Genomic DNA, 25987 nt, shown 5'->3' with positions numbered 1-25987 from the left:
TTATATGAGAGAGCTTTCTAAAATTTCTCAGCAAACTGCTTCTAAAAATCCATTATTACCAGCTGAATTCAGTGCATGAGACTGATGTAATTGAACACCTTTGTTAAAATCTGTTTCTTTCAGTGTAACACTACTTAAAGCCCTGGTTCAGGTTAAAAATACTTGAGATATATTGAAGGACAAGGATGTGCTGCATTTGAATACACTGAAAAATTGGGTGAATCTGGGCTTGGGTCACCTGGATTGGTAATTTTCTTTAAATCTGACTTCTTTTTTCTTCAGAGGGCAGGAAGAAATATATTCCTAAAGCAACATAATGGGACCATTTGTTAGGAAACATTTTTTAGACTCAAAGACTGTCTACTATTCTAATACATTTAAAAAAAACTATAATTCTAGGTTCATTACCCTTAAAAAGGGGGCAATTAATCACACCTCCATAAAGTTAGGTATTTTACTCTACTGTGCTCTTAAAATGCAAGGTGAACATATGAAACTTTACTGTCTTTTGAAGTATTACACACATTTCTGTCTGGAACAGCAAATTATGTTCTTAAAAATTTTCTCTGACATTTAAAAATGTTTTTTTAATTTTCACAATAGGTTAAACAACAAATATAATGTTAAAAATAAAAAATCTTAAAAATGACTATTTCAAGTGTAAGACTGGGACATGTTTCACAGAAAATGTGAAAAATTTTGTTTTAAATTTATAATAAGCAATCAAATACTCTTCAGTGCACATAATTATTATGTCTATTATAATTTGAAACTGAGTGCTGATGACTGCTGCTGCTGATCTTTTAAATCTCTTACAAAATATAAATAGGATAGCCAAGAGAGAACAACTGATAAACCATGACATGAGATTCTCTTTTCCTTCCTTTTTTTCTCTTTTCCTTTCCTCTCCACTTGGACTGAAGTCCTTTCTGGCTTCTTCAAAAAAGTGCACGCACATGCACACAGCCCCACACACACCCCCACACCCACACACAGCCCCCAAAAATTAATTCCAAAACCATTTTTCTAAATTTCCAATGGACTTGTATTCCTGGTGTCTTTTCACATGATCACAAGCAAGACATGCATGTGATTCCCAGAACCTAGGAAGATGCACTGAAAAATCCTTCTTCCAGTTGAAATAACTAAGGTACATCTTGTTATTTTTGTCAAGCATCAGAAGATATTCTGCCAGCTCTCTGGGGGAGAGAAAATCTTCCACATGTATGAAAGAGTCTGCTGGAATGTAATTCTCATAGTTTTCTCTGGAAGGGCCCAGTACAACTGGTACTGATCCAGCCAGAAGAGCATTGTAAAGTTTCTCAGTAATGTAATCTTTGTGGATTGAATTTTCAAAGGAAAGGTAGAATTTGCACGAGGAGATGGTTGGAATCAAGTTTTTATCATTGACGTAGTCTCCGAAGGCTTGTCCGTAGGTGTGGATTTCAATGTATTTGCTAAGCTCGTTGTAATACTTGACTCGAGCGTGCTCGGGGTTCCAGTTACTCACAACCCAACAGACCAAGTTCTCCTTACTTGGTACTTCAAACGTGAAGGAACTCGTACCAACCATCATGAAGCCGTAAGGCACCTGGATGTCTGAGTCACGCCGGTAAGTCAGGGTCAGGTTAAAAAGGTGTTCAATGCCACTCTTTTGTGGAGTGTGAGTTGGAGACTCCAAGTTCATCCAAATCCACTTCTGGAATGGTGGCCTGGCTTGCTGAGGTAAATTAGCCAGATCCCAGCTAATGTCTCTGTGATGAATGAGAACAGCATGGGATCTGTTATATAGCGAGCGGTCAATAGTCAGATGGCACCCAGGGATATTGAACATGGTTTGGCAGGATGTTAGATCGAATGTCTGACCAAATGGCCACACCCAGATCAAAACAGTAGTTTCATTGAGATTATCAGTTTTGGAAGAAAAGAAGTTCTTCATTTTCAAGACTGAACTGGCTGATTCTATAGGACCAGAAATCCAGCTATTTGTTGGTTTGATATAAATTAATATAAATGCCATGAAACAACCAAGGATAATGAAGATAATAAAAAATGGCCGGAAAATTCCTTTAGATGTCGATGTCATAATTTGCTCTGAGAAAAAAAAAACCAAGAGAAAGAGAGAAAATAATATCAGATATTAAATTACATATATACGTCCTGTCAAAACAGTCAGATATCACATTAGATAGTACTTCAATAAAACTGAACTGCCACCTCAGAAATTTCCTTTGAGTGGAGAGGGCATGGGTTCGTGCACACCATGACAAAGTGACAATATTTCTCCACATTAAAAGCTCACTGACAAATTAAAAGCAGGATTTTAATATGTCTCATACTTGGTGAATCAGTATATATTGAGAAGTTTTTTTGCTTAGAACCTAGGCCGAGCATTTGGAACACAGAAGACAGACAAAACTGCCCTTTAATTCTATCCTTGTGTCTGCATAAAGGATAACATGCTGCAGATTTGTTGCTTTTGTATTTGTGTGAATGTGGAGGACACAGGATTAGAGGACTGAAAAAGGAAGGGACTAGAACTTTAATTGTGTAATCAATAAGACTCTTATTAGAAAACTAGTTCATGTCTGGTGGCTACATAGGGTTGAATATTCATGCCTTCTCCAGAGGACTCCTAAAATACCTAGGGGAGGAAGCACCAATAGAGGATTTTCCTATGCAGCCACATATATATTTCCCACATAAAGAAAAATAAACAGAAATGAATAAAAAAGATGTCCTTGTATATTTCATTTTGGGTTTATGTACTAAAATTTAAAAAAAGTTGAAATATTCCGCATTGTTGTGAGATATTTTTTTTCCCCATGGGGAGATAGGTCTGAGGAGCTCATATAGCCTCCTTTGTCTCTAGTTGTTTCCTCCTGAGAAGTGATCAATCTCTTTCCAGAACTACTCTTCCATGTGGTTCTTGCAAAACCTAACAAAGTTAGGGGTTGTTAATTGCTAACCCTTGATCCTGAATGTAGCCCTAGAACTCACAGATGTTCTAAAACTAGAAAAAGTTAACCATGCAGCACCATGGCACACAAGGGAAAAGGAGGGGAAATCACTTACCAGAAAAAAGTACTCTGAATTTACTGGCACACTGTAGATTCTACCATGCATTACAATTACTGTAAAATTTGTCTTTTTTTCACATTTTTCAATTATTTGTGTTTTGTTACCTTGGCTAGATAGCCGCACAAAAAAAAAATTATTAAAATCCCCACCCTTATACATAGAAAAAATTATATATATATATATATATATATATATATATATATATATATATATATGTATGTATGTATGTATAATTAAAGTCAAAGGAAGCAGAAAGTGAATTTCAGGCCTTTAAAACCACATTCATAGCTCATCTCTTCCTACCTGTGAAATAAGTCAATAAATTCAGAATGAAGACAAGGTAGAATGTGATTCAGAAGTCCACTAATAACACATTGCTGCCTTTGTGAGAGTAAAAACTGATGTGTGAGTGTAGCACTACAGTTACAACAGGAATGTTTTCACATTCACTGTTGAGCAAAGGAAAAAGGAGGCAACATCATGCTTAGCTTTACTTTAACACTGTATCTTGAAGAAAAGGGAGTGTGCCACAATATCTCCCCTGGGTTTGGGAAGACATTTGGTCTTAATTCTGGTTTTAGTTATAGAGGTGGGTTAACCTTGTCTGGCTGCCAGACCCACCCAGCCACTCTCTCATTATCTCTCCTCAAGAAAATATGGGAAGAAAATAAGATGAAAGTCTCATGAGTTGAAGTAAGGACAGGAAAATCACTTACCAGTCATAGATTAAACAGAGTCATCTTGGGGCAGAATAATGTAATTTATTGTCATTTAAAATAGATGTGTACAGTGAGAAACAAAGACAAATACTAAAATTTCCCCTCACCTTTTTCCCAGGCTCAGCTTCCTCCTTCATTCCCAACTCTTATACCTCCTACCCACCCCTGATCAGTGCAGTGGGATAGGGAATGGAGGTTTGTGCTCAGTCCACAACTATTCCTCTTGGCTGCTCCTTCCTCCTCGTACATTTTCCTTCCTCCAAAATGAGTCCTTCCTATGAGATACAGTTCCTTCAGGGGAAAAAAACATCTTAGCTACTGAGTGGGCTGTTCATGGGATGCTGTTCCCTCAGGACACATCCTCCTGCTCCGACATGGGGTCCTCCCCCGGCCACTGTGGGCTGCAGGGGAATCTTTGCTCTAGTGCCTGAAGGACGTCCTCCCATCCTTGTTGCTCGTAAGGTTGTTTCTCACGTTTCCTCCCTAATTCTCCACTGCTTCTGCTTTTCTTAAATACACTTTCCCAGAGGTGCCACCCCCTTGTGGCTTAGCCATGCCCTGCAGTGGGTGTGTTATGCTGGAATTGGCATGGGGTGGCCTTGGCTGCTCTTTGGAGAGGCTGTCTGCCAGCCCCAGGTGCCAGTGGCTGGGCACAAACACCTCTTACAATTATAAAGAATATATGGTGTGCTGAATTTGGTGCTTTTGTCTAGGCCCTTTTGCTGAAGGACATAGTTTAGCAGGCCCTCTCTGCTTTCAGCAAAATGATCCTGAGGGGAGTAAAGGAGGGGAACTGCGTGTCCACAGCTTTTCCACTTATCCTCATCAGTTTAAATCCCTCTGAAATAAAAATGAGGCTTTATTGCAACATTGCATTGGCTTTTTATAGCCTATGTTGATTGTTGCTGGAAAAAATGTCTAGAAGGAAGGTTATGACCTATGAGTGCCTAAGACTGCTTCCTTTCCTACAGGGAATGGGACCTCTAAGGAAGAAGGGATTTAGGTTGAACAGCTCTAGGAGACGCAGCTCAAGAGAAAAATAAGAGGCTGAGCCAATATTCATGTAAAGCTGTTCTCTGTTTTTGTGCTATTGAAAGCGATACACAGAACAGGTATAACTTGTCACTGAACAGATAGTGTGAGCTGAGTTTGGACAATAGATTGGGAAACATGTTTATTCACAGGAGCTGATCATTTTCTAGGGATTGAAAAGGATGATGAAAAATCAGAAAAGGATTTTAACATTGTGCCTGTTAACATAGTCACACTCCAATTAAAAGCTCTTTGACTCAAGTCTTTGACAGGGATTATTTTACACTAAGCTCTTCTGCTAACTAATAACAAACCCCTGCATCATCACATGACAATTCTTACTACATAGGAAATGAACAGATATTATGTATTCTGTTCTCTGCTTGAAATTCTAGTTTGTCCAGGCTGTTGCATTGGTGTATGAAGGTTTTGAACTGTAGAACCAAAGTGAGGATAATCACTTGTGGTTTGTGCTACCCAAAGCACCAATATTAACATCTGACCATGGTAAACAGATGAGTTTACCTATTTTTGGCTCTTCTGGGTTGATTTCCTCTCCTGGCTTTGCTGCCCTGTGAATGCATGTCCCTGTTCCTTATCTGGGATCATGGTTCTTAGATTTTGCCTTTTACCAAAACACTGACCTGCATCCGGGCCGTATAGTCCTTTACAGTCCTGCATCCTTTGGATTCGGAGAACTAACCATTCATTATGCAGACCCACGGATCCATCAGATGCACTGGCATCACTGGCATGCTTTGCTCTGGAACTAATATTAATGGGATGGTGGAAAAGGGTTCTAATAGCAAGGCCCATTAAAAAATTGAATGAGAGTCTTGCAAGGAAGCAGAGGACCTGAGCAGACTCCTAAAAATACCACTTAGCTATACCCTGAGGAGCTGGACACGATTTTTTCATGGAGTTCTATTTTTGTATTCCATTTTGTGGAATACAGTAATAACTATTAAGATGCATACTAGGAATAGCAGCAATTTTTCCTGACGAAGTGCTAACAGACTCAATAATTTCTGTACTTCACAAGGCAGATTGAGGGACCTATGGAATGGACCAGAAAACTCTGCTTTCATTGCTTTTGGGACTGAGTCCTGTGCACAGGCAGGCAGCAGTAAGTACAGTGAAGGCATGTGTTAAGCACTTGTTGACAAATATTATTTGCATAGCATCATAAAATGGTTTGGGTTGGAAGGGATTTTTTTGAGAAGTAGCTTGTGTATACCACTAGGACATAAAAGATATGGTGCACTAGAATTCATAGATTATTTTTTCCATATTAATCTCCAAAATGGGTAGTATTTTCCATATTTATTTATGTCCTTCTTTTCTGTGCCCAAGATAACCATTAACATCCCACTGTAATTCTCACTATAAAGGTGACACTTAAGGAGACGTTTGTTACAAGCCATCCAGGCAAGTCACCTTAGTTCACCCTTCCTCTTTCATGTCTTTCCTTCCACCACAGAATCACAAATTTCCTTTCTGGTGATTCCCTCCCCCATGCATGTCAGAGTCTGAAAGGAAAACTTTGTCAAAGAGATGTGTTTACTGAGATTTCTGCCAGCTGGAAGAATTCTGTACTTTTGATATTTTCGTTATAAATGCATTTCAGAGTGTTGTGGCGTAGCAAGTATTTTCTAGGTGCTTTTGTTCTCAAGTTGAAAGTATAGTATTTCATCAGTACAAGACTGTTTTTCTCAGTACAAAACTTAGCAAGACTTCTTTTAAAGTGCAAATCTTGGCATTCTATCAGCAAGCAACTGCATTTAGCAGCAACAAAAACAGGGAGATAGTAATGGGGTATCAGCCCTGTTAACCCCAAGTTTACCAGGCAAGGCTTGCAAAAATATGTCTATTTTTTGAATGCATTATGTTTATTAAGAAAAAAAAAAAAGAGAATTTTATGGAAACAATTTTATCATATTTTCATTGCAATTGGGACTTCTCAGTCATTCTAGAAGGTACAGATATATTTTGGATTTTTTTCTGATTATGCAATACTGCAGGGGGGAGAAAATATAACCTTTCTCGTCAATAATAATGATGCCTATTTCTCTGGAATTTTTAGCATCAATTTCTCCAGTTCCTCAAGGTTTTGCCAGTATCCCAAAATATATCACTACTTGCAGAGGTATAACTTCCATTACTAGTCTAGTACTGAGATTTTCCGAAGGAAAATTTTAAAATAAAATGTATTTTAATGTATTTTAAAATAAAAATGAAGCAAAGATTCTTAAAAGCATGGACACTGAATAGTGAACAATAGATCATGTTACTTTTCACACCTTAGAATTCTTAAGCATTCGGGGCTAATCCTTGTGTTCACCACAAGTTGGTCTCGGGATTCCTCAGGTAGAAATACTTAACCTCAAGATAGTCTCTGAGGATCACTCCTGCCATCAGAGTGGGTGAAGGTTAACAGAGGTGTCAGAGGTAGGTACCTCTAGAAGCAGAGTCAAGGTAGATACTTCAGGGCTATAAAAGTACAGTTGAATGCAGTGGGTACTGATAGGAATCACAAGCAAACAATTGTTATTGTCTGAAAGAAGGCTTATTTGAGATTGCTATCTGTGTCCTCTAGCATGTATTACCAGCCTTGGCCATGGCATATCTGCATTTATGCTAACAGCTGGATTTTCTTAAAGCACACTTCCAATTAGCTGGAGCTTTTTCACCTGCAGTATTAAAGAAAACCTGATTGCCTCAGGATAGCCAGTGTGTAACTTCTTATCTCTAAGTCACTGCTGCATGGGCATGCCCCCAAGTGCTTTTGCTTTAGCTCTCTGAAACTGCAGTACTCTCTTTTATTTGAATTAGTTCTCACTGCTCCCAGTTAAGCTTCCTCTCTTGCAACCAGAACAGTGGATTTTTCCCCCCCCCAACATCCAAACACAGGCTTGCTTCCACACACTTCCATGCCTGTCCACAGATTTCTGAAAACAGCTCAGCATGAAAAGGCTCAACAGAGCTGCACAGAGTTAAAAGACTGAAAACTGAATGAGCTGCTGATCTCAGACTGCATATTTTTATTCTACTGTTTACAACATTCTTTCTTCCCCTCTCCACCTCCTTTGTTTTCGAGTTATTTGTTAATTCCACAGATTCCAGTTTTGTGTATTTGCACTCTGAGAACAGTATAGAATCATTTCATTCAGTGGTGGTAAACGTTACTTTGAACAGTTTTAGAAAAATTACCTAAAAGCACCCCAAGGACAAGTAGCCATTAAGACAGATTGCTTAGGGATGGTGCAGAACCTATCACTGGAGACTGGTAAGAACAAGGTTAGACAAGCACCACTAAGCAATGAGAGATCAGATTGTGCCCCCAGGTCCTAGGGCTGGGCTAGAATGACCTCACTTGATTCCTTCCTCCCTTATGCTCATAACATTAAACACAGATTCTTATAAAATGCACCTAATAAGAACACAAACTGGCAGTCTAAAACTGCAAAGAATTGCAGAATGAATAATAACATTTCCCATCTTCAAAGTTATCTTGCAAACTATGAAATAGGCAGATGGTACAGAGTGAAAATGTAAAGTAAAAAATTATGTGGACAACAGCAACTACAAAGTCCTTATTTTCAGAGGCTAAACCTAAACCTTCCTGTCAGTTGCTAGATGGGATACTGCTGCTTTTTTTGTGAATATCTGAATCTTAGCCGCTTGCTGAAAAAAAATCCCTGTTCTCAGCTTCCTTCTCCAAATTGCTGTGCAATGCACAGCATCCTGCTACGGCTCAGCAGCCCCGAGCCTTCCCCCTGATTGTCATCTATCCTCTCCTTCTCTCCATAGCAGTCACACACTGTCACTCTCCTGCTGCTTATGCAACAGCTCAGTGGTTTCTTACTGTGATCCAACTGTACAGCAAAAGACATTAGCCAGGGACAGAGAGTCTCTCAGAACAGCAGGGGAAAATGGCTAAAGCACTGCTGTCCGTATTGGAGTGATTCTATATTCACCAGCACTGCCACATATGAAAAAAAATACAGTCCTATTGGCAAGAAACTTTTCCAGACAATCTGGAGTTAGTTTCAGGATGCTCCACATGGCAGCAGCATTGCTTTCTAATCATGAGTTTTAAGTTTGTCTCAGAGGGTACAGGAGGTACCCTTTCCTTCCCTTGGTACAACTGGAAAATAAATGGCATGCAAAGTGATCAGAACCTCAGCAGCTTTGCCAGCCTTGGTAACATGCAGACAGAACCTTTTTTTACCTTAACCTCCACGTTTGCTGGTCCACATCACAGCTAGTTTATGACCGACAGCAATCTGCAAAAGGGCTGGTGGCTTTTCATACTGTGCTAGGTATAGAAAATGGAGTTCTTCAGCACTGTGGCTTAGTAGCAAATTTTATCTGCCTTGTCAGGAAAGAGCTTTTTATCTTCTTGAGTATAAAGCTCATCCTAGTTATGCAGCACAAGCCAGTCCATGCCTCTTTCAAAAGCCCTGAAAAGGCTCTGCACAAAATGAAGCTGATCAAAGAAAAGTGCTCCCAAAGCAAGTGGTCTCTTCCTCCCTTCTTTCCATGTGGTTTGGGAACAGCAAACTGCTGTTCTCTCTGATTCTGCCAGAATTGCAGAAAGAGCTCTTCAGCAGCTTTGTGACCAGCTTGTAAAACTGCAGCCAGCCAGCTGAAATATGAATAACATACCTGCACAAGCTGTGTATTTGTGATGGCCACCCGCCCACCAGAAAGCCCTGATTAACTCACAGTGGCTGTGAAAATGACGTGAGCGAAGCCAAACAGAGAGGGAGCATGAAGTGGCAGGAGAAGAGCCATAGGCATTCCTGTGCACACAAGTTAAACTCCCCATCAAAAAATCACAGTTGCTCCTGACTGATTTCCTAACGTGTAGTTCCCTTGCATAGTGAAGAAACACCTCTTCCTGCGAAGAAGATTAATCAGAATCAGGAAGAAGCATAGGATGCCTACTTGTAATATTGAACACTTACTCTAGGGCATATTAGTTCTGTGGCAAAGCAAGTCTTCTGGAGCTCTAAGCACCAGCTGTTTGTGCAGATATGATTAGAGGCTAGGTGCAGTAGTTACGCTGCTGTATCTTGCTGCATAAGCAAGCTCGAAAAATTTAATTGAGATTTAATGCTGCCTTTTTCTGCAGATGCAGCTTCATAGATCTGAGGATTTTGCCAGTGGCAACACAACTTGTGAGATAGCTCTGTAGCCAAGAAAGAAAGCCTGAGAGGCCTTTAAGAAATACCATAAATTCCCCATAATCTGATCTCTGCTTAACATATCACTTCTCTGCTTACCCAGCACCTTTTCCATAAGAGACTCATTATACCTCTAGGTTTGTGATCTGTCCTGGTATAACTGGTATTTTTAGGATGCAGGTCAATGTTCTTGTTTTAATTTGAAAAATATTCTGTGCTATGGATACAGGTTGCTGGTGAGACAACTGCCCTAGAGAGAAGAGAAAGGTACTGAAGTGCTCAAATCTGTTGCAATCTACTCTGTGGCTGAATTGGAGAACGCCATTTACTACTACATTAACAGAGAAGAGAGGTGATCATTTATAGGTTTATGTTTTAAAAATATGTCCATATTCTTTGCAAATTAGACTTTTTTCCCATCACAGAATGGAAGGATGGGCATTTGTTTTACAAACACAATCAACAGAATTGGGTTTCTTGACTATTCTGAGCCAAGAAGAAACTAAGTGCTGGTCAAGAGGATTCAGGATAGCCAAGAGTCCTCATCCAGGTTCTTCTAGTTGTCTTAATGCCTTGAGCAGAACTCCTCACTGATCCAGCTTTCTTAAAAGCCCATCAAAAACTTCAGGTTAGCTTCTGTGCATAGAGAATACAAATCCTTCATATTCTAATATAATGAGTGCCAGAAACAATGGCTGCTTATTTTGCATCTGGGAAAAGTGCAATTCAAATAAGTGATGGATTGTAGAGCACTTGTGTGTGTAAGGACACCAGCACTAATTGGAAGCATGGAAAAACAGCACCAATCATTTTCATTGCACCAAGAGCTATGTTCTCAAGATTACTTGTGTTGGTAGTACCAAATATTTCAAAAGAATAAGCTGTTAAGTATAAGGTAGAAGGTGATTATTAAAAAATGCTCTTGAATGAAAAACTTGTCTTGCTGGGGCAGGATTAGTAATTCACTATAAAGATTTTACTATGCTGCAAAATTTGGACACTGAAAACAAGAGCAGAAGACTTAAGATCTGATACAAGTGTCTTTTTACTCAAACACAGGGAGAAAGAGCAAAAAAGAAATTCATAAAAAGTAAATTCAGAAGCTTTTCTAATAAGTTTAAATGTATGCATGCACACAAACTGAAACAAAAACTTAATCACCTAAAACCTAAAGTGTGACAAAACAAGAATTAAGGCATATTTTAAAAAAATATATATTTTAGATAGTGTATAGTATAAAACGAACAAAACTAACAATCCCTCAACCTCTCAAACTGTACACTCTTCTGAGAAAACAAAATTGCAGTTGAGAGAAAGCAGTCGTTAATTTCGTGGAGTGTCTCTTTGTGTGCATAACAAAAGGAAGAGCAGACAGCTGGAACTACAAGTATAAGAAGCTGAGAAATACAAAGCTTAACAAAGTCACTGAAGAGGCTTTTTCTGAAAAAACTGAAGTCCTTCAGTGAAGAAATAGCAAATACACAAGAGGAATGGGTTGAAGGAACAATTGTCTGAAAAAATCCTCCAGTAGTTGCAAACACCGACATGTTCTAAGGTGGTGTTTTCTTTTTACTACTTACAGTCCAGGTTAACATAGACACTGATGCCTCTGAGAGCAACTCAAGGTTAGAACACGGCAATGAAGAATATTCTGCACAGGCTGCTGACAAAACATTGTACAAAGCAGACCAGCAGTTAGTCCAGAGATAATATTTCTTTTGAAAAGGCTCAAGCTATTTGCTGTTTCTTAGCTTATTGTCTTTTTAAGCATCTTAAAAAGCGAAGTTAAATTTTTGCAGTCTAAGTTTAATTCTAATATTCAATTTGCACTTGATTCTAATGTTCAGTTACTGGATTTTAGTGTCATACATTATTCTACTCTTAACAGAGAAAATAATTCCATAATGAATTAATGAATGTTTTGCCACTACAGTAACAATTCAATGTACAATTATTTACTGTATCCTAGAAATACAATTTTCCAAGTAGTCTTTTTCCCATCTTAAGGTTTGCAGCCCATAGTCTTTCTCTGGAACAACTGCCTATTAAAACTAGGCACTTAAAAAGTGGAAAGAAAGAGATTTCCTTTGCTCCTACAATGCAAGAAAGTCTTTATATAGCAATCTTACTCAGAAAGTAACTTTCTAAAGATAGTCTGAAGAGATAGGTGGGAGGAAACACAGGCAGAAAGAAAAAGAGCAAGGGAAATAAACTGTTAAAGACTTAAAAGGGGTCTAGATATGAGGTCAGCAGCACTTAATTCTGCATTCCTTTGCTTTAAATATATTGGTGTAAAAAAAAAGTGATGTCAAGCAGTTGCCTTTTCAAATAGACTGAGAATCCATGCAGTTAATTCCGTTTAGCAAATATGGGTAGGACTAATTTGATGACAAAAATGTTAAGAGGAACCTAAATCCCTGGTTGATTAGGCTATGCCAAGCCCTAAGAAACCCCAAACCAGAAACAGGCTCTGCTGGTAGGGATCAAGGCTGCTGCAACCCTGCAACCCTGAAAACCTCTGTTCCTTTGTCTTTTAGTGCTGGTCATGCTTAAACTCTCTCTGACCCTCTACTTTTCAGACTCCTGTGCTCTTAGCTGCCTGGTGCCAGCACATCCCCAGAAGGGGCTCATTCTTCACGAGGAAGGGCCACTCAAAATCGATAAACTAGCTATTACCCCAGCTCTCAGCCCTAAAGATATAGGTGTGCCTACAGGAGCAGGCTCCATCTTAAATGCACTGGTAACAGCTGTGGTTTTTTTGCTTGAATTTAAAGGAAACAGGCATAGGATGAAGTCCCTTTGTGCAGAAAGCGAAGCTATGACCTATTAGATATGAGTCTTTCTTCAGCCTGAAGTGATTCAGACCTCGATATTTCAATTTCCTTAAAGATTTTCTAGCTCCTAGACAACGTCTGTTGATTTTACAATGTGTGAAGAGCTTTAGGAATAGACGTGAGCAATTCTTTTCTCCTCATTGGAAGCCTAGTTGCTAATCAAGACAATACTATTTTCTTTTGACCTCTTCCTTTCTCCTGCCTATTGACTCCCTAATGATTTGTGCCCAGGGGCACATCTGCAGAAGTGGAAGGTAGAATCAGCTTCCCTTCCCATGCACTTTACAACCCTGTAAAGAGAAGATGAAAGAGTGGGTTTAAATATCCATTGCTGGAAAGATCACAAAAACTGGTCTTTATTTTGGGTGAATAATTTTCTGGCTGTGTTTCAAAAGGTGTAATTTCCTAACTTCTTCATAAAAGGAAGGGACTAGATCCCTGCTCTCAAGGGAGGACTCTCTGAATCCCAAGAAGGACCCAGTCCTTTAGAGCACTGGATGTATCTTGGTGAGGGCTAGAGGAAGACACATCCCAGTTCTGTCCTGTGCAGCCTCTTTCACTGTTTGTGGTGTCTTGAACTTGTAGGTGCCCAAAAGATTGCCTGCATTAGGTAGGTGCTCCAGGAGCACTAATGAAGCTTTTGGGATAGCAACCAGACCTAATGGCCAGCATGTGGTGGTTGTTGAGGGCAACTTTTGATCTCTGTGGTCAGTTGTGGTCAAATGTCACATAAAACAAATGTTGAAGTACCACAAGACTTCTTCCCAGTCAAATTGAATAGAATTTCTGCTAGAATACATGTCTATTGTAAGTCCTCCTAAAGGAAATTTAATCAAAAGAAATAATAATAATGTTAGGAAATCTTTATTTCACTGAAAAGCACATTGGTCTGCTGGACAGCACTGTTTTACCAGGGCAATGAGAGCCTGCAGATGCCCGGGTAAACACAGGACATAGAACAAAGTGGTAGAGAACTTCCTGGCTCTTTTATCAGTTTAACCTGAGTTTAGTTGAGTAGAAATTAATTTGAGTTGGGCACTAATCACTTTCTGTCTCATACTTATAGTGTGAGACTACTTTCCTTTAATAAAATACTTTCAAATTTATCAATTAAGAGTATCACAGAAACAAAATAAATGCTGCTCTAGTAATAACAATACATTCACTTTTGAAATGCCTTTCCCTAAAGAATCTCTTGGATTTTTGTAAGCATAAAGTTTTAATCACAGCACAGTCAGAAAAATTATTTCTGAAATTGCTTTATGTGAAGTAAAAGAGGGGTGGAAATCAAGTTCAGGAAAGATAAATAAATTTCACAATATCATGAAAATATGAACAAGTATTTGACAACTATTTCTTAAATCTGCATCAAAACAGTTGAATCTGTGGGATAGAATATTTTACTTCAAACAAACTTCACCAGAAGGTAGTCATATCACATTCACTCAGATCAGATATCTCTTTTATGTATCTTGGTATCAAATCTCTGAAAACATATCCATATCTTCTTGAGTGAGGTAAATTAGTACAGGAAATGGAAGATTTAATCAATTAAAGTCAATGACCTCTTCCTCTTTAAAATAAGAAAAAACACAACCCTTTTGCAGAACTACAGTTGAAATTCTACCAGCAAAGCTGGATTTGATGAAAGACAAGAAGTATCAGAGATGAAATCGTGCTCACAGAAATACTGGAAAACCTATTAATTTCAGTATAGTTTGGGTTTTGTTCTTTCAGTGGATTGCAGCAACATGTAAGAAGAGAAAAAAGAGAGCTCAAAAGCTATTCCTTTGTGTTTCTTAAAGTTAACTTAGAAATAAAAATCCTAAGGCATCTCAGGAGACGGCAGGACAGATGTAAGTCAGAACACAAGGAATCTAAAAGCTGGAACAAGGTGCAAATAATAAACAGCCTCCCTTATACACACATACAGTGCCACACACATTCTGTAACTTCAGGAAAGATTTAATCACCTTTTTGAAGTGTTTCTCAGTTTTCACACCTGCAACATTTTATAAATACATACTTCTATGTATACTTATATATATATATATACACACTCACACTATTTATGTGGCATTCGTAGCACACTGAATTCCTTAGATTCCCTGAAATGTAATTTATCAATTATGCTTTCTATTTCTTTGTATCCATATCCTTACCTCTCTACATATGTGGTATGCAAACACATACCCTCACACACCCGCACAACGAATTTATGAATGTTTAGGCACCACAGCCCAAGCTGCTGGCCCTGGGTGGAGGCTGTCTCCCAATGGGAAGTGCTACTGTTGTATTGTCCTTATGACATACTATGTGACAGATAGTGGGTGCAGAAGGCAACAGACTCATTAGTACTGCCATCCTGGGAAATAGAAAGGAGGGGAACGCTGGCAAATAGAAGGAGGGAGCATTGAATTCACTGGGGCACTGAGCCAGGGAGGTGTAGATGGGAAAAGGAAACAGAAAGTAGAGACAGGTAATATTATTATAGGATAAATAAAATATTTTTCTTTCTAATGTGCCTTAACTCTTTTGTCACAGAGGATATGAAAGAACATATTGCGCTGAAACAATTATTTCAGCAAGAAACACAGCAGCAGGCTGAATCCCGCAATCCTGAACATAATTTACAGCATGAGATGCATGAAACCTCTATATAAACTGCTGGAGATGGGAAATCTGCCTTTAGATTTCTGGAAAAAGTCTAGCAAGGAACAAAAGGCAGTTGCTCAGACTAGAATTCTGATTAAATATGTCATGGGGGAATCAAATGAATTTGCTCACCATTAAGCAAAGAAGCATGTTTATTGATACAGCTGATATGAATAGACAGCTTTAAAGATAAACTATTCTTAAATTCCAGTTTAAGTTTCATTTGTATTCTGTCCCTTTCTGCATTTTCAGCATCAGTAATTGTTATCAACTTCTTTTATATGACCAGCCAGTTTCTTTCAAGTCTTCTGTTCTTTAAGGTTTTGAGTTATGATAAGACAAACATAATTGTTTTCAACCAGCTGTTTCTAGTAGATTCATTTTAGTTGCCAATACAGATGTCTAAGATTTATGAGCATGTTTAAAAAAATAATAAATTCTAAGAAAATGTTAGAATAAAGCCTTTTACAGGGTTTTTCTATATATCTTCTGTTTATTTTTTGAGTTATTCAGGTTCCTATGTCATGTTCAACACCTTAGCATCTGGTTTTGTTATTTATTGTTCTGAAATTATGCTCTGAAATGCCAAAAGGGAAGACTTAAATGTAAGTAGAATTTGGTACAACAAATGAAGAGGGAGGCTACGAAGATCAGAGCAGTATTTTTAAGAATTGAGTTACTTTGGACTTTTAGAGATGTAACTACATGTGCAGAATACTTTTTTATAGATTCCAAATAATTTAATATTAACTGGAAAATAGAATTTTTAGATACCCATCAAACAGTTAGAAAATTCTGTACAGTTTAAAGGTAGTTTTTCTGTTTGAAGCTGCTTGTTTGAATGCCAAGCAAGCATTTATTCAATGTTTATGGTGTAAGCATTTAAATAGAAAGTAAAACGTTGCTTAAAAGTACTTGTGTGCGATTGACAGATATTGGAATTTGACTGCACTCTGTGCTACTTAAAATGATAACAAATGAAATGTGTGCATCCAGAAAAGCTGGTTTTGGATGGATGAACTTGACTTGCTGATGAAAGTTAAATGAAATAAATTACACTTCAACCTCTCTGAAACTGGCATATAATGCTGAACTGAACTGTAAGTACTTCACTAGGAGACTTCAAATAGGTTGTCTAAGACTTTTTTTAATCCTAAATAGAGAATAAAATGCAATAATCTCCATGACACTTCTGGAAAGATACTTTAAATTGTGATTTTATGCAAGGAAGCACGACAGAGTTTTGCAGTGCTGATGTGTTGATAATATGATTATTCTAGCTAGATTTATTTTCCCTTTTAGATTATACATCACTGTTTTATTTTCCTGCCACATATGAGGAAAACTACATAAAAATAACAGTACGCAGGAAAATGTGGATCAGAATTTACCTTTGGAATAGATTGATTTACAAAATTTAAGAACAATAGAAATCTTTCCACTGCTATAATTTGAACTGAAGAGTAAATTTTTAATATTTATTTTCCAAAATTTTGCGAGCATAACCTATTCTCTGCCAGTGGAAGACAAACTCAGATTTACTGGACAGAAGATATAAACTATGGTGGAAATGACTTTCTTATTTTCATTGGACAAGATGAATTGTGTCCTTTGTTCCCTATTCTCTCTTCATAAACTGCTTCTCAAATGATTTTTTTAATGCATTGTGCATAAAACTGTATTTTGATCCATGAAAGTTCAAAGAACTTGACCACAAAATGTTTAATTTTTCTTTTCCTCTATCAGTTTGTCAGGACAAAAATCTACCTTGGGAAAGTTGAGTTTGCTAACATTTTCTCAGGGATGGTTTTTGTCTTTTTTGAAATAAATTTTCACGGAAGCCCAAAGATGCTTTAATGTCAGTAGTAACTCATTAGGGAGAGATTAGTTTGAAAGATTTCAATTTTGCTCTGAACAAAAAGGTAACATTTCAATATCACAAAAAATTAGCAGAGGACAAAAAAATCATCCCAGCTATCACTAAGGTTCACTAAATGGCTGCAAGATTTCTTCTGCTGTCAAGCCTGGGGGAGAGATACACATCATCATATGCTGCCAGGATGGGATATGACAACAGCATCACATCCTTCTCATGAGCTGTAGGACTGAATCACGTTCTAAAAGAAAGTAAGAGGGGAAGAAATGTATCTCACCTTGATACAGACATAGCCTGAGTAATTAGTATTTTCTAGCAGGAGACAATCCAAGAACTGTTGCTCTAGCAGAAAGTGCCTGCAGGAGTATCAGCATCCCCCAGGCTTCCCAGTGTCCCCTAAGATTTCAGGTAAAGGCACCTCAGAGGACCGGCCTTAAAGAGCTTATACCTGAACTCGCACATGTGTGATGCTTCTGAGTCTCCTTATGGCTGTAACCTCAAATGTCATGGTCTTACTAATAGATTGATCTGCTCTCTTAACTGCCTCTCCTTTATTTTTTTTCTACTGTTCCCTTTTCATAATTCTTCTGACCCTCTTTTCATCTTTACTCCTTTTTGGAGCAATGTCAGAACCTTTCAATTTCTCAGAGCTAGAAACAGCTAGGGAAATCTGTCCGCTCCAGCAACATACAAACCACTTCACTGAAGTATCCAAATAACACTGCCAATTCCTCTTTTCCTATCCTTTGTCATCAGTTAGAGTTTTTTTATTTACTGTGCATTTCCATATTTTAAGACACACTAGCAGAACTCTGAGTGCTCTTGATAGGGCCCAGCATGTTAATCCAACAACAATTATTTCATACATGGAAATTGGTGGAATAAAGATCTATGAGAAAAGGGAGAAAAAGACTTGGAAGCATTTAATTTTCTTTCCTTTGTGTATTGTTCCTCTAAGAAAGGGGAAACATTTTCAGTCGTCAGACAAGGAATATTAAAGAACTGGAAGCATTAAGACTTCGAGAATTTGCAGAAGAGACAGGATCTCCAGACTCATTCAGAGTAAACATGGCAGAACAGAGGCAGTTTCTTGATAGTTATTTTTCTATTAAAGACACAATTGATATGTGTCCTACTGTGCTATTTATTCTGTATTATTGAACAGAATTGAAGAATCGTGGCTTTGCTATGTTTTTATTATGCAGAATTAATTTTCATGCCTACGAGTGCTTACGCTAAGGGTGCTAAAGTTGCTTTCGTGGAGACAAGGTGCAGGGTGCCTTACATCCCTGACATTTTGTGTAGTCTCTTAATCTTACCTGCATTTCATACCAGCCTCACTCTACTCATTCATTACTAGTTAGCCCTTGTTACCTGTCTAGGTTTTAGAAGACAGGTGTCTGCTAGGGACGGCAGGAGCCTCCCTTGGAATGAAAGAATGTAGACCCCCTCCCTCCGAATTATTATAATTCTGAAATCAAGGGCATTTGATCAAATTCAGGTAAAGATCTGGGGATAGGAATAACAGTTCTTTACTAGTATAGCCAGGCAAGCAAACAACAATAACTACCGCATCAACAACAAAACAGAACCCATGACAGCTTTCTTGGCTGAGACGGGATGGAGGAGAGGCTTTGTTTTCACAAACTCCTCGGGCAGTCAGTCCTGGTGCTCCTGCAGGGCTCTGAGGAACACTCAGCTGGAACAGCAGGGACGAGCTGAGATCCTGGGCTGGTGGATGAGGTGGATCAGCAGGGATGAGCTGAGATCCTGGGCTGGTGGATGACGTGGATCAGCAGCTCCGCGGCGGTGCCTGGCACTGCCACACGTCCCGGCAGGACAGGGGGTGTGAGGCCACCAACAAAGAGGGGAGAAGGAGAAGAAGCAGCAGCTCCGTCTGGGTGGTGGTGAAATTCCCTCTTCCCCACTGCAACAGCTCTGCACCCAGCGTGTCCTTCTCCGAAGCTGAACAAAGCCTGCCAAACTGTACCCACCCTCCTTTCTTCCTGCCCCCTTATCCCCCGGGCCAAACTCTTTGTCTTTTGTCAAGCACCCACCAAGTACCCACGGTTAGGTTGTCCCCACAAGTAATGGGTAAAAATTCCACGGGCAAGACAGAACTTAAAAAAAAAAGGACACCTAACCCCCAACATTACCCCAACACCAGACAATCCAAATTAAAAATTACTGCAGGATCTAATCATTGACACTTCCAGGTGCAATTGTCACCCAGTAAATGAACATGAATTAAAAACCTCGTTAATTTGGGTATAACACTTTATTTTGCACACACTTTCTGGACCTGTGATTGAAGGCTTTGTGTAGATTGCCATGCAAATACCTCATTTGAAATAAGAGGCATTATGTTCTTCTGTCTGTGTTCAGCTCTGTCTGCTCCCAAACCCAGTTTCCTCACTGTCCTGCTTCTCAGATATTCTGGAAGACTGGCTGCAGGTGACAGCAGCGTGACCAGTGATGATGCTCTGAACCAAGCTGCTTTTTCCCATGTTCCTCATCATGCCTGATCCAGACCCTGCATCTGGCCCAACATCTACCTAGTCCTGATCTATCTATACTCCAAACTGGTCAAGCTGTGATGCCATAAAAAGCAGCATAATAAAAAAAACCAAACACAGAATGATGTAGAATCATTTAGATTCTACATCATAGAAACTATTATCTAAATGAGTACAACACACTAAAGTAATTCCTTCTGTAGCTGCCAAGAAATTAAATCACTTAGATAAAGCAAAGCAAGAGAAGATTAATAAATAAATGATACAGTGAAGGCAATTCTTAGCCCTCTCCCTTTAACTTTAATGGAAAAATCTCCTAGGATAGGATAGGATAGGCTAGGATAGGATAGGCTAGGATAGATAGATAGATAGATAGATAGATAGATAGATAGATAGATAGACTTTTTTCTAAGGACAAAAAGATAGAGGAAGCGCAAATATGGACTTTCTTGGTCTTCAATGATCAGCACTTTGCCTTTTGCTTTGAAAGCTGTTGTTACTCACTGAATAATAAGCCCTGCTTTCTCTGCAATAAGGTTGGCAGATGTTTGCTATCATGCATCATAAGTCTGAAGGTGTATTTCGGTGGTAAATACAGAGTATGAAACCCACTATTTGAATGTCATTCCCACAGCTCTAGACGGAACTAACATTCTGTCACTGTCATTTTAGCATCCTAATTACATCAACATTGTCCTTTGTGACTCTCACTGCAGATTTCCAATCAAAATGTCTGTGATGAGGGAAGTAGCATTACTGCAATCAAACAGCTGAACAACAACTCTGAATAATCCTAGCTTGTTCAACTTCCCAGACAAAATATAGAACATAGATCTGAACACCTAAACTTGGCAGGAAAGTACACCTATGCTGTGAACTGCTCTGGATTAGACAGCTGCTGAGGAGCAGTTAAACATGGATGAGAACTGCCAGACTTCAGTGCACCTCACTCTTGGGACCCTATAACATTGAAGGATGCTAAAGAAAGTGCATAACCAATGTAATTTCTGTCTTTTAGTATCTTTCCTGTATGCTTGCATAGATGCATAGGAATTCACATGCACACAAAAAAACCCCACACCATAAAATCATTAAAAATTTTTTCACCATTGTATTTTGATTCAATTTCATGGTAAACCTAAATCCAGGAAGCCTGAGATTCCTGAGTTCTTCAGGAGCTCAGAGAGCTTCCGTTTTCCCAAGGATATACATTTCTAGGAATCACAATTGTACTGCAAGGCTTGAAAAAGTAATATGCTCTACCCCAAGAACAAAAATACAGTAATGATTGCAAAAAACCCTATTAGGAGATTGTAGGAAAGCAGCTCCTAAATTTCACTGCTATTTCCTATAGAGTATAAAGAACTTGCTGCTGGGTCTTTCAAGGCAGAGAGCTCTTAACATGGAAGATTTGAAATAGTCTTGAACAAATGCGCTTTTTTACCTTTTCTAATTTTTTTTCTTAGTTTGATGTCACATGTGTCTGAACCATGACTGTGGACTATTTTGTGTCAGGAGCAAAAGTTGGGCTGGATACACTTGGCTACAATGCTTCATTAGGAACTGTTTTAGCAATTGAGTAGACCCAGAGTAGAAAAATATTTGAGTGATACTCTCTGTGATTTGGAACTCATCAGAGATGTGGAATGAACATGGTCTGAACAGCCCTAACTCTATTACTGTTACAGAATGACTGCTCTAATTCAGAGACATTTACCAATGATTAGATGCTTGTGTCTTGTTTTACTGCATGTTAGGGCTATGTAAATTCTCATGTGTGGTATTTTGTGCACATTTTATTTTTTTTGTTTTTCTCCTAAAATGAACCATTAATTTTACACTCCTATCCTCTCTTGACTTCTCTACCAGTGAGAACACTAGTGAAACAAAAACTTGGATATACACATTGCTGTCTGCACATTTGCTGAAGAAAACAATGACTGTGGTTTTCCAGCACTGTCCTTACTCCTAAAATGTGAAATATGAAGAATGCACTTATTTTGTGCAAAAAATACACAAAACTTTTATTTCTGTGGAAATATATATATAAGTCTAAAAAAAGGTTTCAGAGCTACTTATGCTATAAATAGCAAAAAGTGTCTCCTTATTCTGTTATTAAAAAAAAAAAAAAAAAAAAATAGGATCCTTACACAGCTCTCAGATCTAGAATCTGTTCCTGAGTGAAAACTTCATCCTGGACCTCCAAAGCTGTCTGTTCTGAAAAGGGCACTGATCTGCAACAAGTCTTCCCAAATGCACATGGAGCTTCCATTCACATTCTAGTCCCTTCCACAGTTTTTTCGTCAGATTGTCAATCTTACTACTTAATCAAGGTATCACTTTTCAGCAGTGCTCTCAAAGGATTGCTGACTGTTACAGCAATTGCCTGGGTTTGGAAATCCTGGTATAGCCAGATATGTTACCTGTAAACAAACCTGTTTTTTTAAGAAACTGCAGAAAGCATAATGACTGGTCTGGTATTAAATTTTGCTATAAATGAAAGATTTTTGCTACATAAATAAAATCTCCCTCTACGCTAAAAAGAAGAGATTTATTTCACTGTAAACTTCTTTACACTTTAAATATATCATTTAATTCCTTTACATATACAACTATACTTTAGACTACCATAAAAGAGAAGCTGTTTTGGCACTTTTGACAGAAATGAGAGCAACCTACTATAAGCTTGAGTGTTGATGACATTTTACTTGGTCTTCTTGAATGTTGAAAGAGCTGATGGACACACTGGCAAGTCAGATCTTATGCCTTGATTTAGTTTCCTCAAACAGAAAATGGAGTTAAAGAGACTCACCTTCTTTGTACAGCATTCTGAAAGTAGATACAGAAATTATCGTGTAACTAATGTCATGTAACTGTTTCCCTTGTACTGACTGAATCCTCTTTTAAGTGAGTAATTGGGATCTGTGACAGCTTTGGGCTTGCAAATCAGCGCAGATGAGATTCAGCAGACTGGAAAAGCAAAAATCAAAAAGTGATCTATCAGATTGCTTCCTAATCTCAGCATCATGCCAAGTGCACAAAGTAGGGTGTCGTAATTGCAGAAGAAACTCTGATTTGCATCTCTGGTAGGTCCAGATCACCAGATCATAGCCTCAATGTGTTTGCTTTCCAAATAAGACCAAAACAAATAATTTTTGTTCAGATATCATGGGAGCACCAGCTGCAATTTTCCTGAGCTGATGTATCCAACCTTTCAGCATTGTTTTGGGGTGGGGTGGGGGGACTTGACTGCACTGATGCCCTGAAAAGAAACATGGAGCAGAGGTGGGTCACTTGAGTATGGCCAGATCCACTATGCAGCAAAGATCTTATGCAGCACAGAGCTTGTGTCAGTCCTCATGAATCACAGTTCGTTAGCACTTCTACTACTTTACACAAAAGGGCAATGGGATCAGAACTTTGCTCACAGGAGGCATGTACAGGTAATAGTAATACACAGCATGGGTCTTGTGTGCAAAGGATTTCCTGTTTGAAAGATTGTAATGCACTTTCTTTTATTGACAACAAGTTTTTTAAGTTGAGAAAATACAGTTCCTATTCTAGTATGACTTCAAAGCTTGGAAAAAGCAGTTTTTAGTCTCAAGGTGATATGAAGAAGGATAAACATGATGGGCACAGAGGAAAAGCAGACTAGGCAAATATACCCCAAGCTGATATGCAGTAGAGCTATTATTATTATTACATTTTCTCTCCCTTTGTATACTGTATGTTTAGAGACTTGATAGTAGAGTAGAATTAGCAATCTCTGTTCATCCATTCATTACTTTCAGAGATATTTCAAATGATTTTTAAGCTGGCATGGATCTAAACCCAAAGAAATCAGTAAGAACACGTAGACTTCAGCAGTTACACAACAGAAAAAAGAATAAAAATTATTTATAGAATTCTGTCCCATGCTAACTTCTTTCTTACTGCATTATTAGTGTAGTTATGCCATTGTAGCATGTTGCTATTAAAACTCATTAACAAAGGTTATTTTTCAGGTTTAAAAGTTTAAAAGTTTTTGTTTGTGGTGGACTCCATTGTCTCTGAGGCAAAAGTTATCCCAAATTTCTTCTTCTGTTTTCTTCTCTCAACTACTTCAAATTATTTCCCCAAAACATGATTTCCAATTAAGAGCTATCTTTTTAATGACATATGAATTACCAAAGTGATCGCAGGTATTTTTTTCTCTATTATAACTTTAATATGCTTTTAGTAAGCTCACAATATTGTTTTATAAACTTAGGTATAAGAATAAGAAGGATGAATGAAGACTCTTATTTGTATTTTCTTTCAGAATCCATTCTCTGCTGAAGCTAAGAAAAAAAAAGAGCTAAAAAAAGGTGTTATGAAAATGAGAAGATTAAATATTAAGTGCCAGCAAGTGTTTCCATTTCTCTGCAAAGACATATACAAAATTAGATTTTTAAAGCTTCTTGCAAAGTATTTTATAACTGTTTTACATTTAGTATAAAAAAATCACTTAACTTTGGACTAGAAATTTAATAGATATAAAGAATCTTAATGAAATTAACTCTTCTACACAGAAAAAAAGTTAACTCTTACTATGCGAGTCTAATAATGATGGGCACATTAAATTCCTTGTTTAGTATGTTCTAATGGTTTTGAGAACAAGTGTAATTTAAGCTTGAGCTATATATTTCAGAATTCTACAGAGTCCCAAGTCAAAATGGTAAGCTTGGTGAAATGCACTGGCAACCTATTAATGAAAGGAATAAGGTCACGCTTTTTAAAATCACCTGACATCTATATGTATTAAAAATCCATCAATATTTTCAAAACTAACCTAGACATTTTAATTGGGACTTCAATCTTCTAAAAGTTAGGCATATTTTCTAAATTGTTTGCATAATCTATTTTCATATTAAAGGAGGGAGACTGCTCAGTAAGTAATTCACAAAATAGCTGTCTTTTAGGGAGATTAGATGCTTATTTCTTATTTCCTCTAGGGATGTAGAGTTATTAATCCTCTTTTAGAGTCAAGTGGATGAAGTAGGGTCAGTTCTTTCTGGATTGGCAGGTGGGGAATATAAGGAGCATGTCTTAAATGCTGTTCTAGGAAATAGGAGAATCAAATCCAAATACCTTCTGTGTTTGATTTGGGTTATTATCTTCCAGGAAAGAAACAACTAAGCTGTAAGGAGGAATTCAGAAATTAAGGTATTTGTGCATCACAGGTGAGACTTAAATACTTGACTACTGTAATAGAATGTGATTCTCACCAGAACATTGTGGCTGTGGAGACAAAATCTTCCATCTGTGATGCATCCTAGAATACAGCAGCTTCATGTGACAGATTGCAGAATGGGTAAATATCTGTTTTAAAATGAGACAAAACACATTTTAAGGATATCTTGTGACATCATAAGTCAGAGCTTTCAGCTACATGTCAGTTAGCTATCCTTCCTTTCTCACTCTCCATGCTGACTTATAAACTTAACTGAAGTTCAGTAATCTTCCAAAAAACCGTGAGGGGGTAAGACAAACTATAGGGAGAACATGTTTTGATTTGAGAATCGTAGGAGGGTAATGAGATGTCCCCAGGCTTTTGGTATCTCAGTAGAAAGGTCTATGGTTTCCTCAGAGCCAAGGAGCCAATGTGTGGATTGTTATGCTGGAGACTTCACCAACAATTTGGATGAAGAGGTCTCCAGAGACAGAAAGCTTACACAGCAGCTGAGAGGGTAGAATGTCCCAGAGGTGCCTAAACATTTGAACTTAATATGAAGCTGTTGCCTAAGTCCTCGTCAAAGAGACTTTGGCTCTGTAGGCTCTATATGAAATATTTCCATAAATGCCTGTAGGTCAAATGTTTTACTTTTATGTCAGGACCTAAAAATTCAAATAATACAGCAGGGGGAATTTACTTAAGATTCTGGGTATTATAACAAAAAATTAACATTCCTAACTTCAAATTCTGCCTTCTCCATGCCTTGTACTTGCTTTTGAAAATGAGATTTTAGAAATTATTTTATAACATACTGTGAAAATCTACCTTCCCATTTCACCAGAAAAATGCAGAAATTTTGTTGGTTCAAACAACTGACTTAATTTTCATAAC

The 25987-nt window shown here is 38.0% G+C and overlaps 1 protein-coding gene across 2 annotated transcripts; it reads right to left on the bottom strand.

The window, feature by feature from the left end:
• Positions 1-1006: 1006 nt before the first annotated feature.
• FUT9 (fucosyltransferase 9) lies at positions 1007-25987 on the bottom strand. 2 transcript variants are annotated; one of them, XM_058836121.1, is made up of 3 exons: positions 25922-25987; positions 25149-25242; positions 1007-2094 (listed from the first exon to the last, which is right to left on the bottom strand). In XM_058836121.1, the coding sequence occupies exons 2-3, from the start codon at positions 25213-25215 to the stop codon at positions 1007-1009; spliced, it is 1155 nt and encodes a 384-aa protein (XP_058692104.1). In that variant the 5' UTR covers positions 25216-25242; positions 25922-25987. The 2 variants fall into 2 exon arrangements, with proteins under 2 accessions (XP_058692104.1, XP_058692105.1); XM_058836122.1 differs by lacking the exons at positions 25149-25242; positions 25922-25987 and adding an exon at positions 9501-9541.

The sequence above is a fragment of the Poecile atricapillus genome, chromosome 3, assembly GCF_030490865.1.
Source record: "Poecile atricapillus isolate bPoeAtr1 chromosome 3, bPoeAtr1.hap1, whole genome shotgun sequence".
In the NCBI taxonomy this organism is placed as follows: domain Eukaryota; kingdom Metazoa; phylum Chordata; class Aves; order Passeriformes; family Paridae; genus Poecile; species Poecile atricapillus.
Note: the sequence above shows the minus strand (reverse complement) of the source record. Positions and strands in the feature narration are given on the sequence as shown.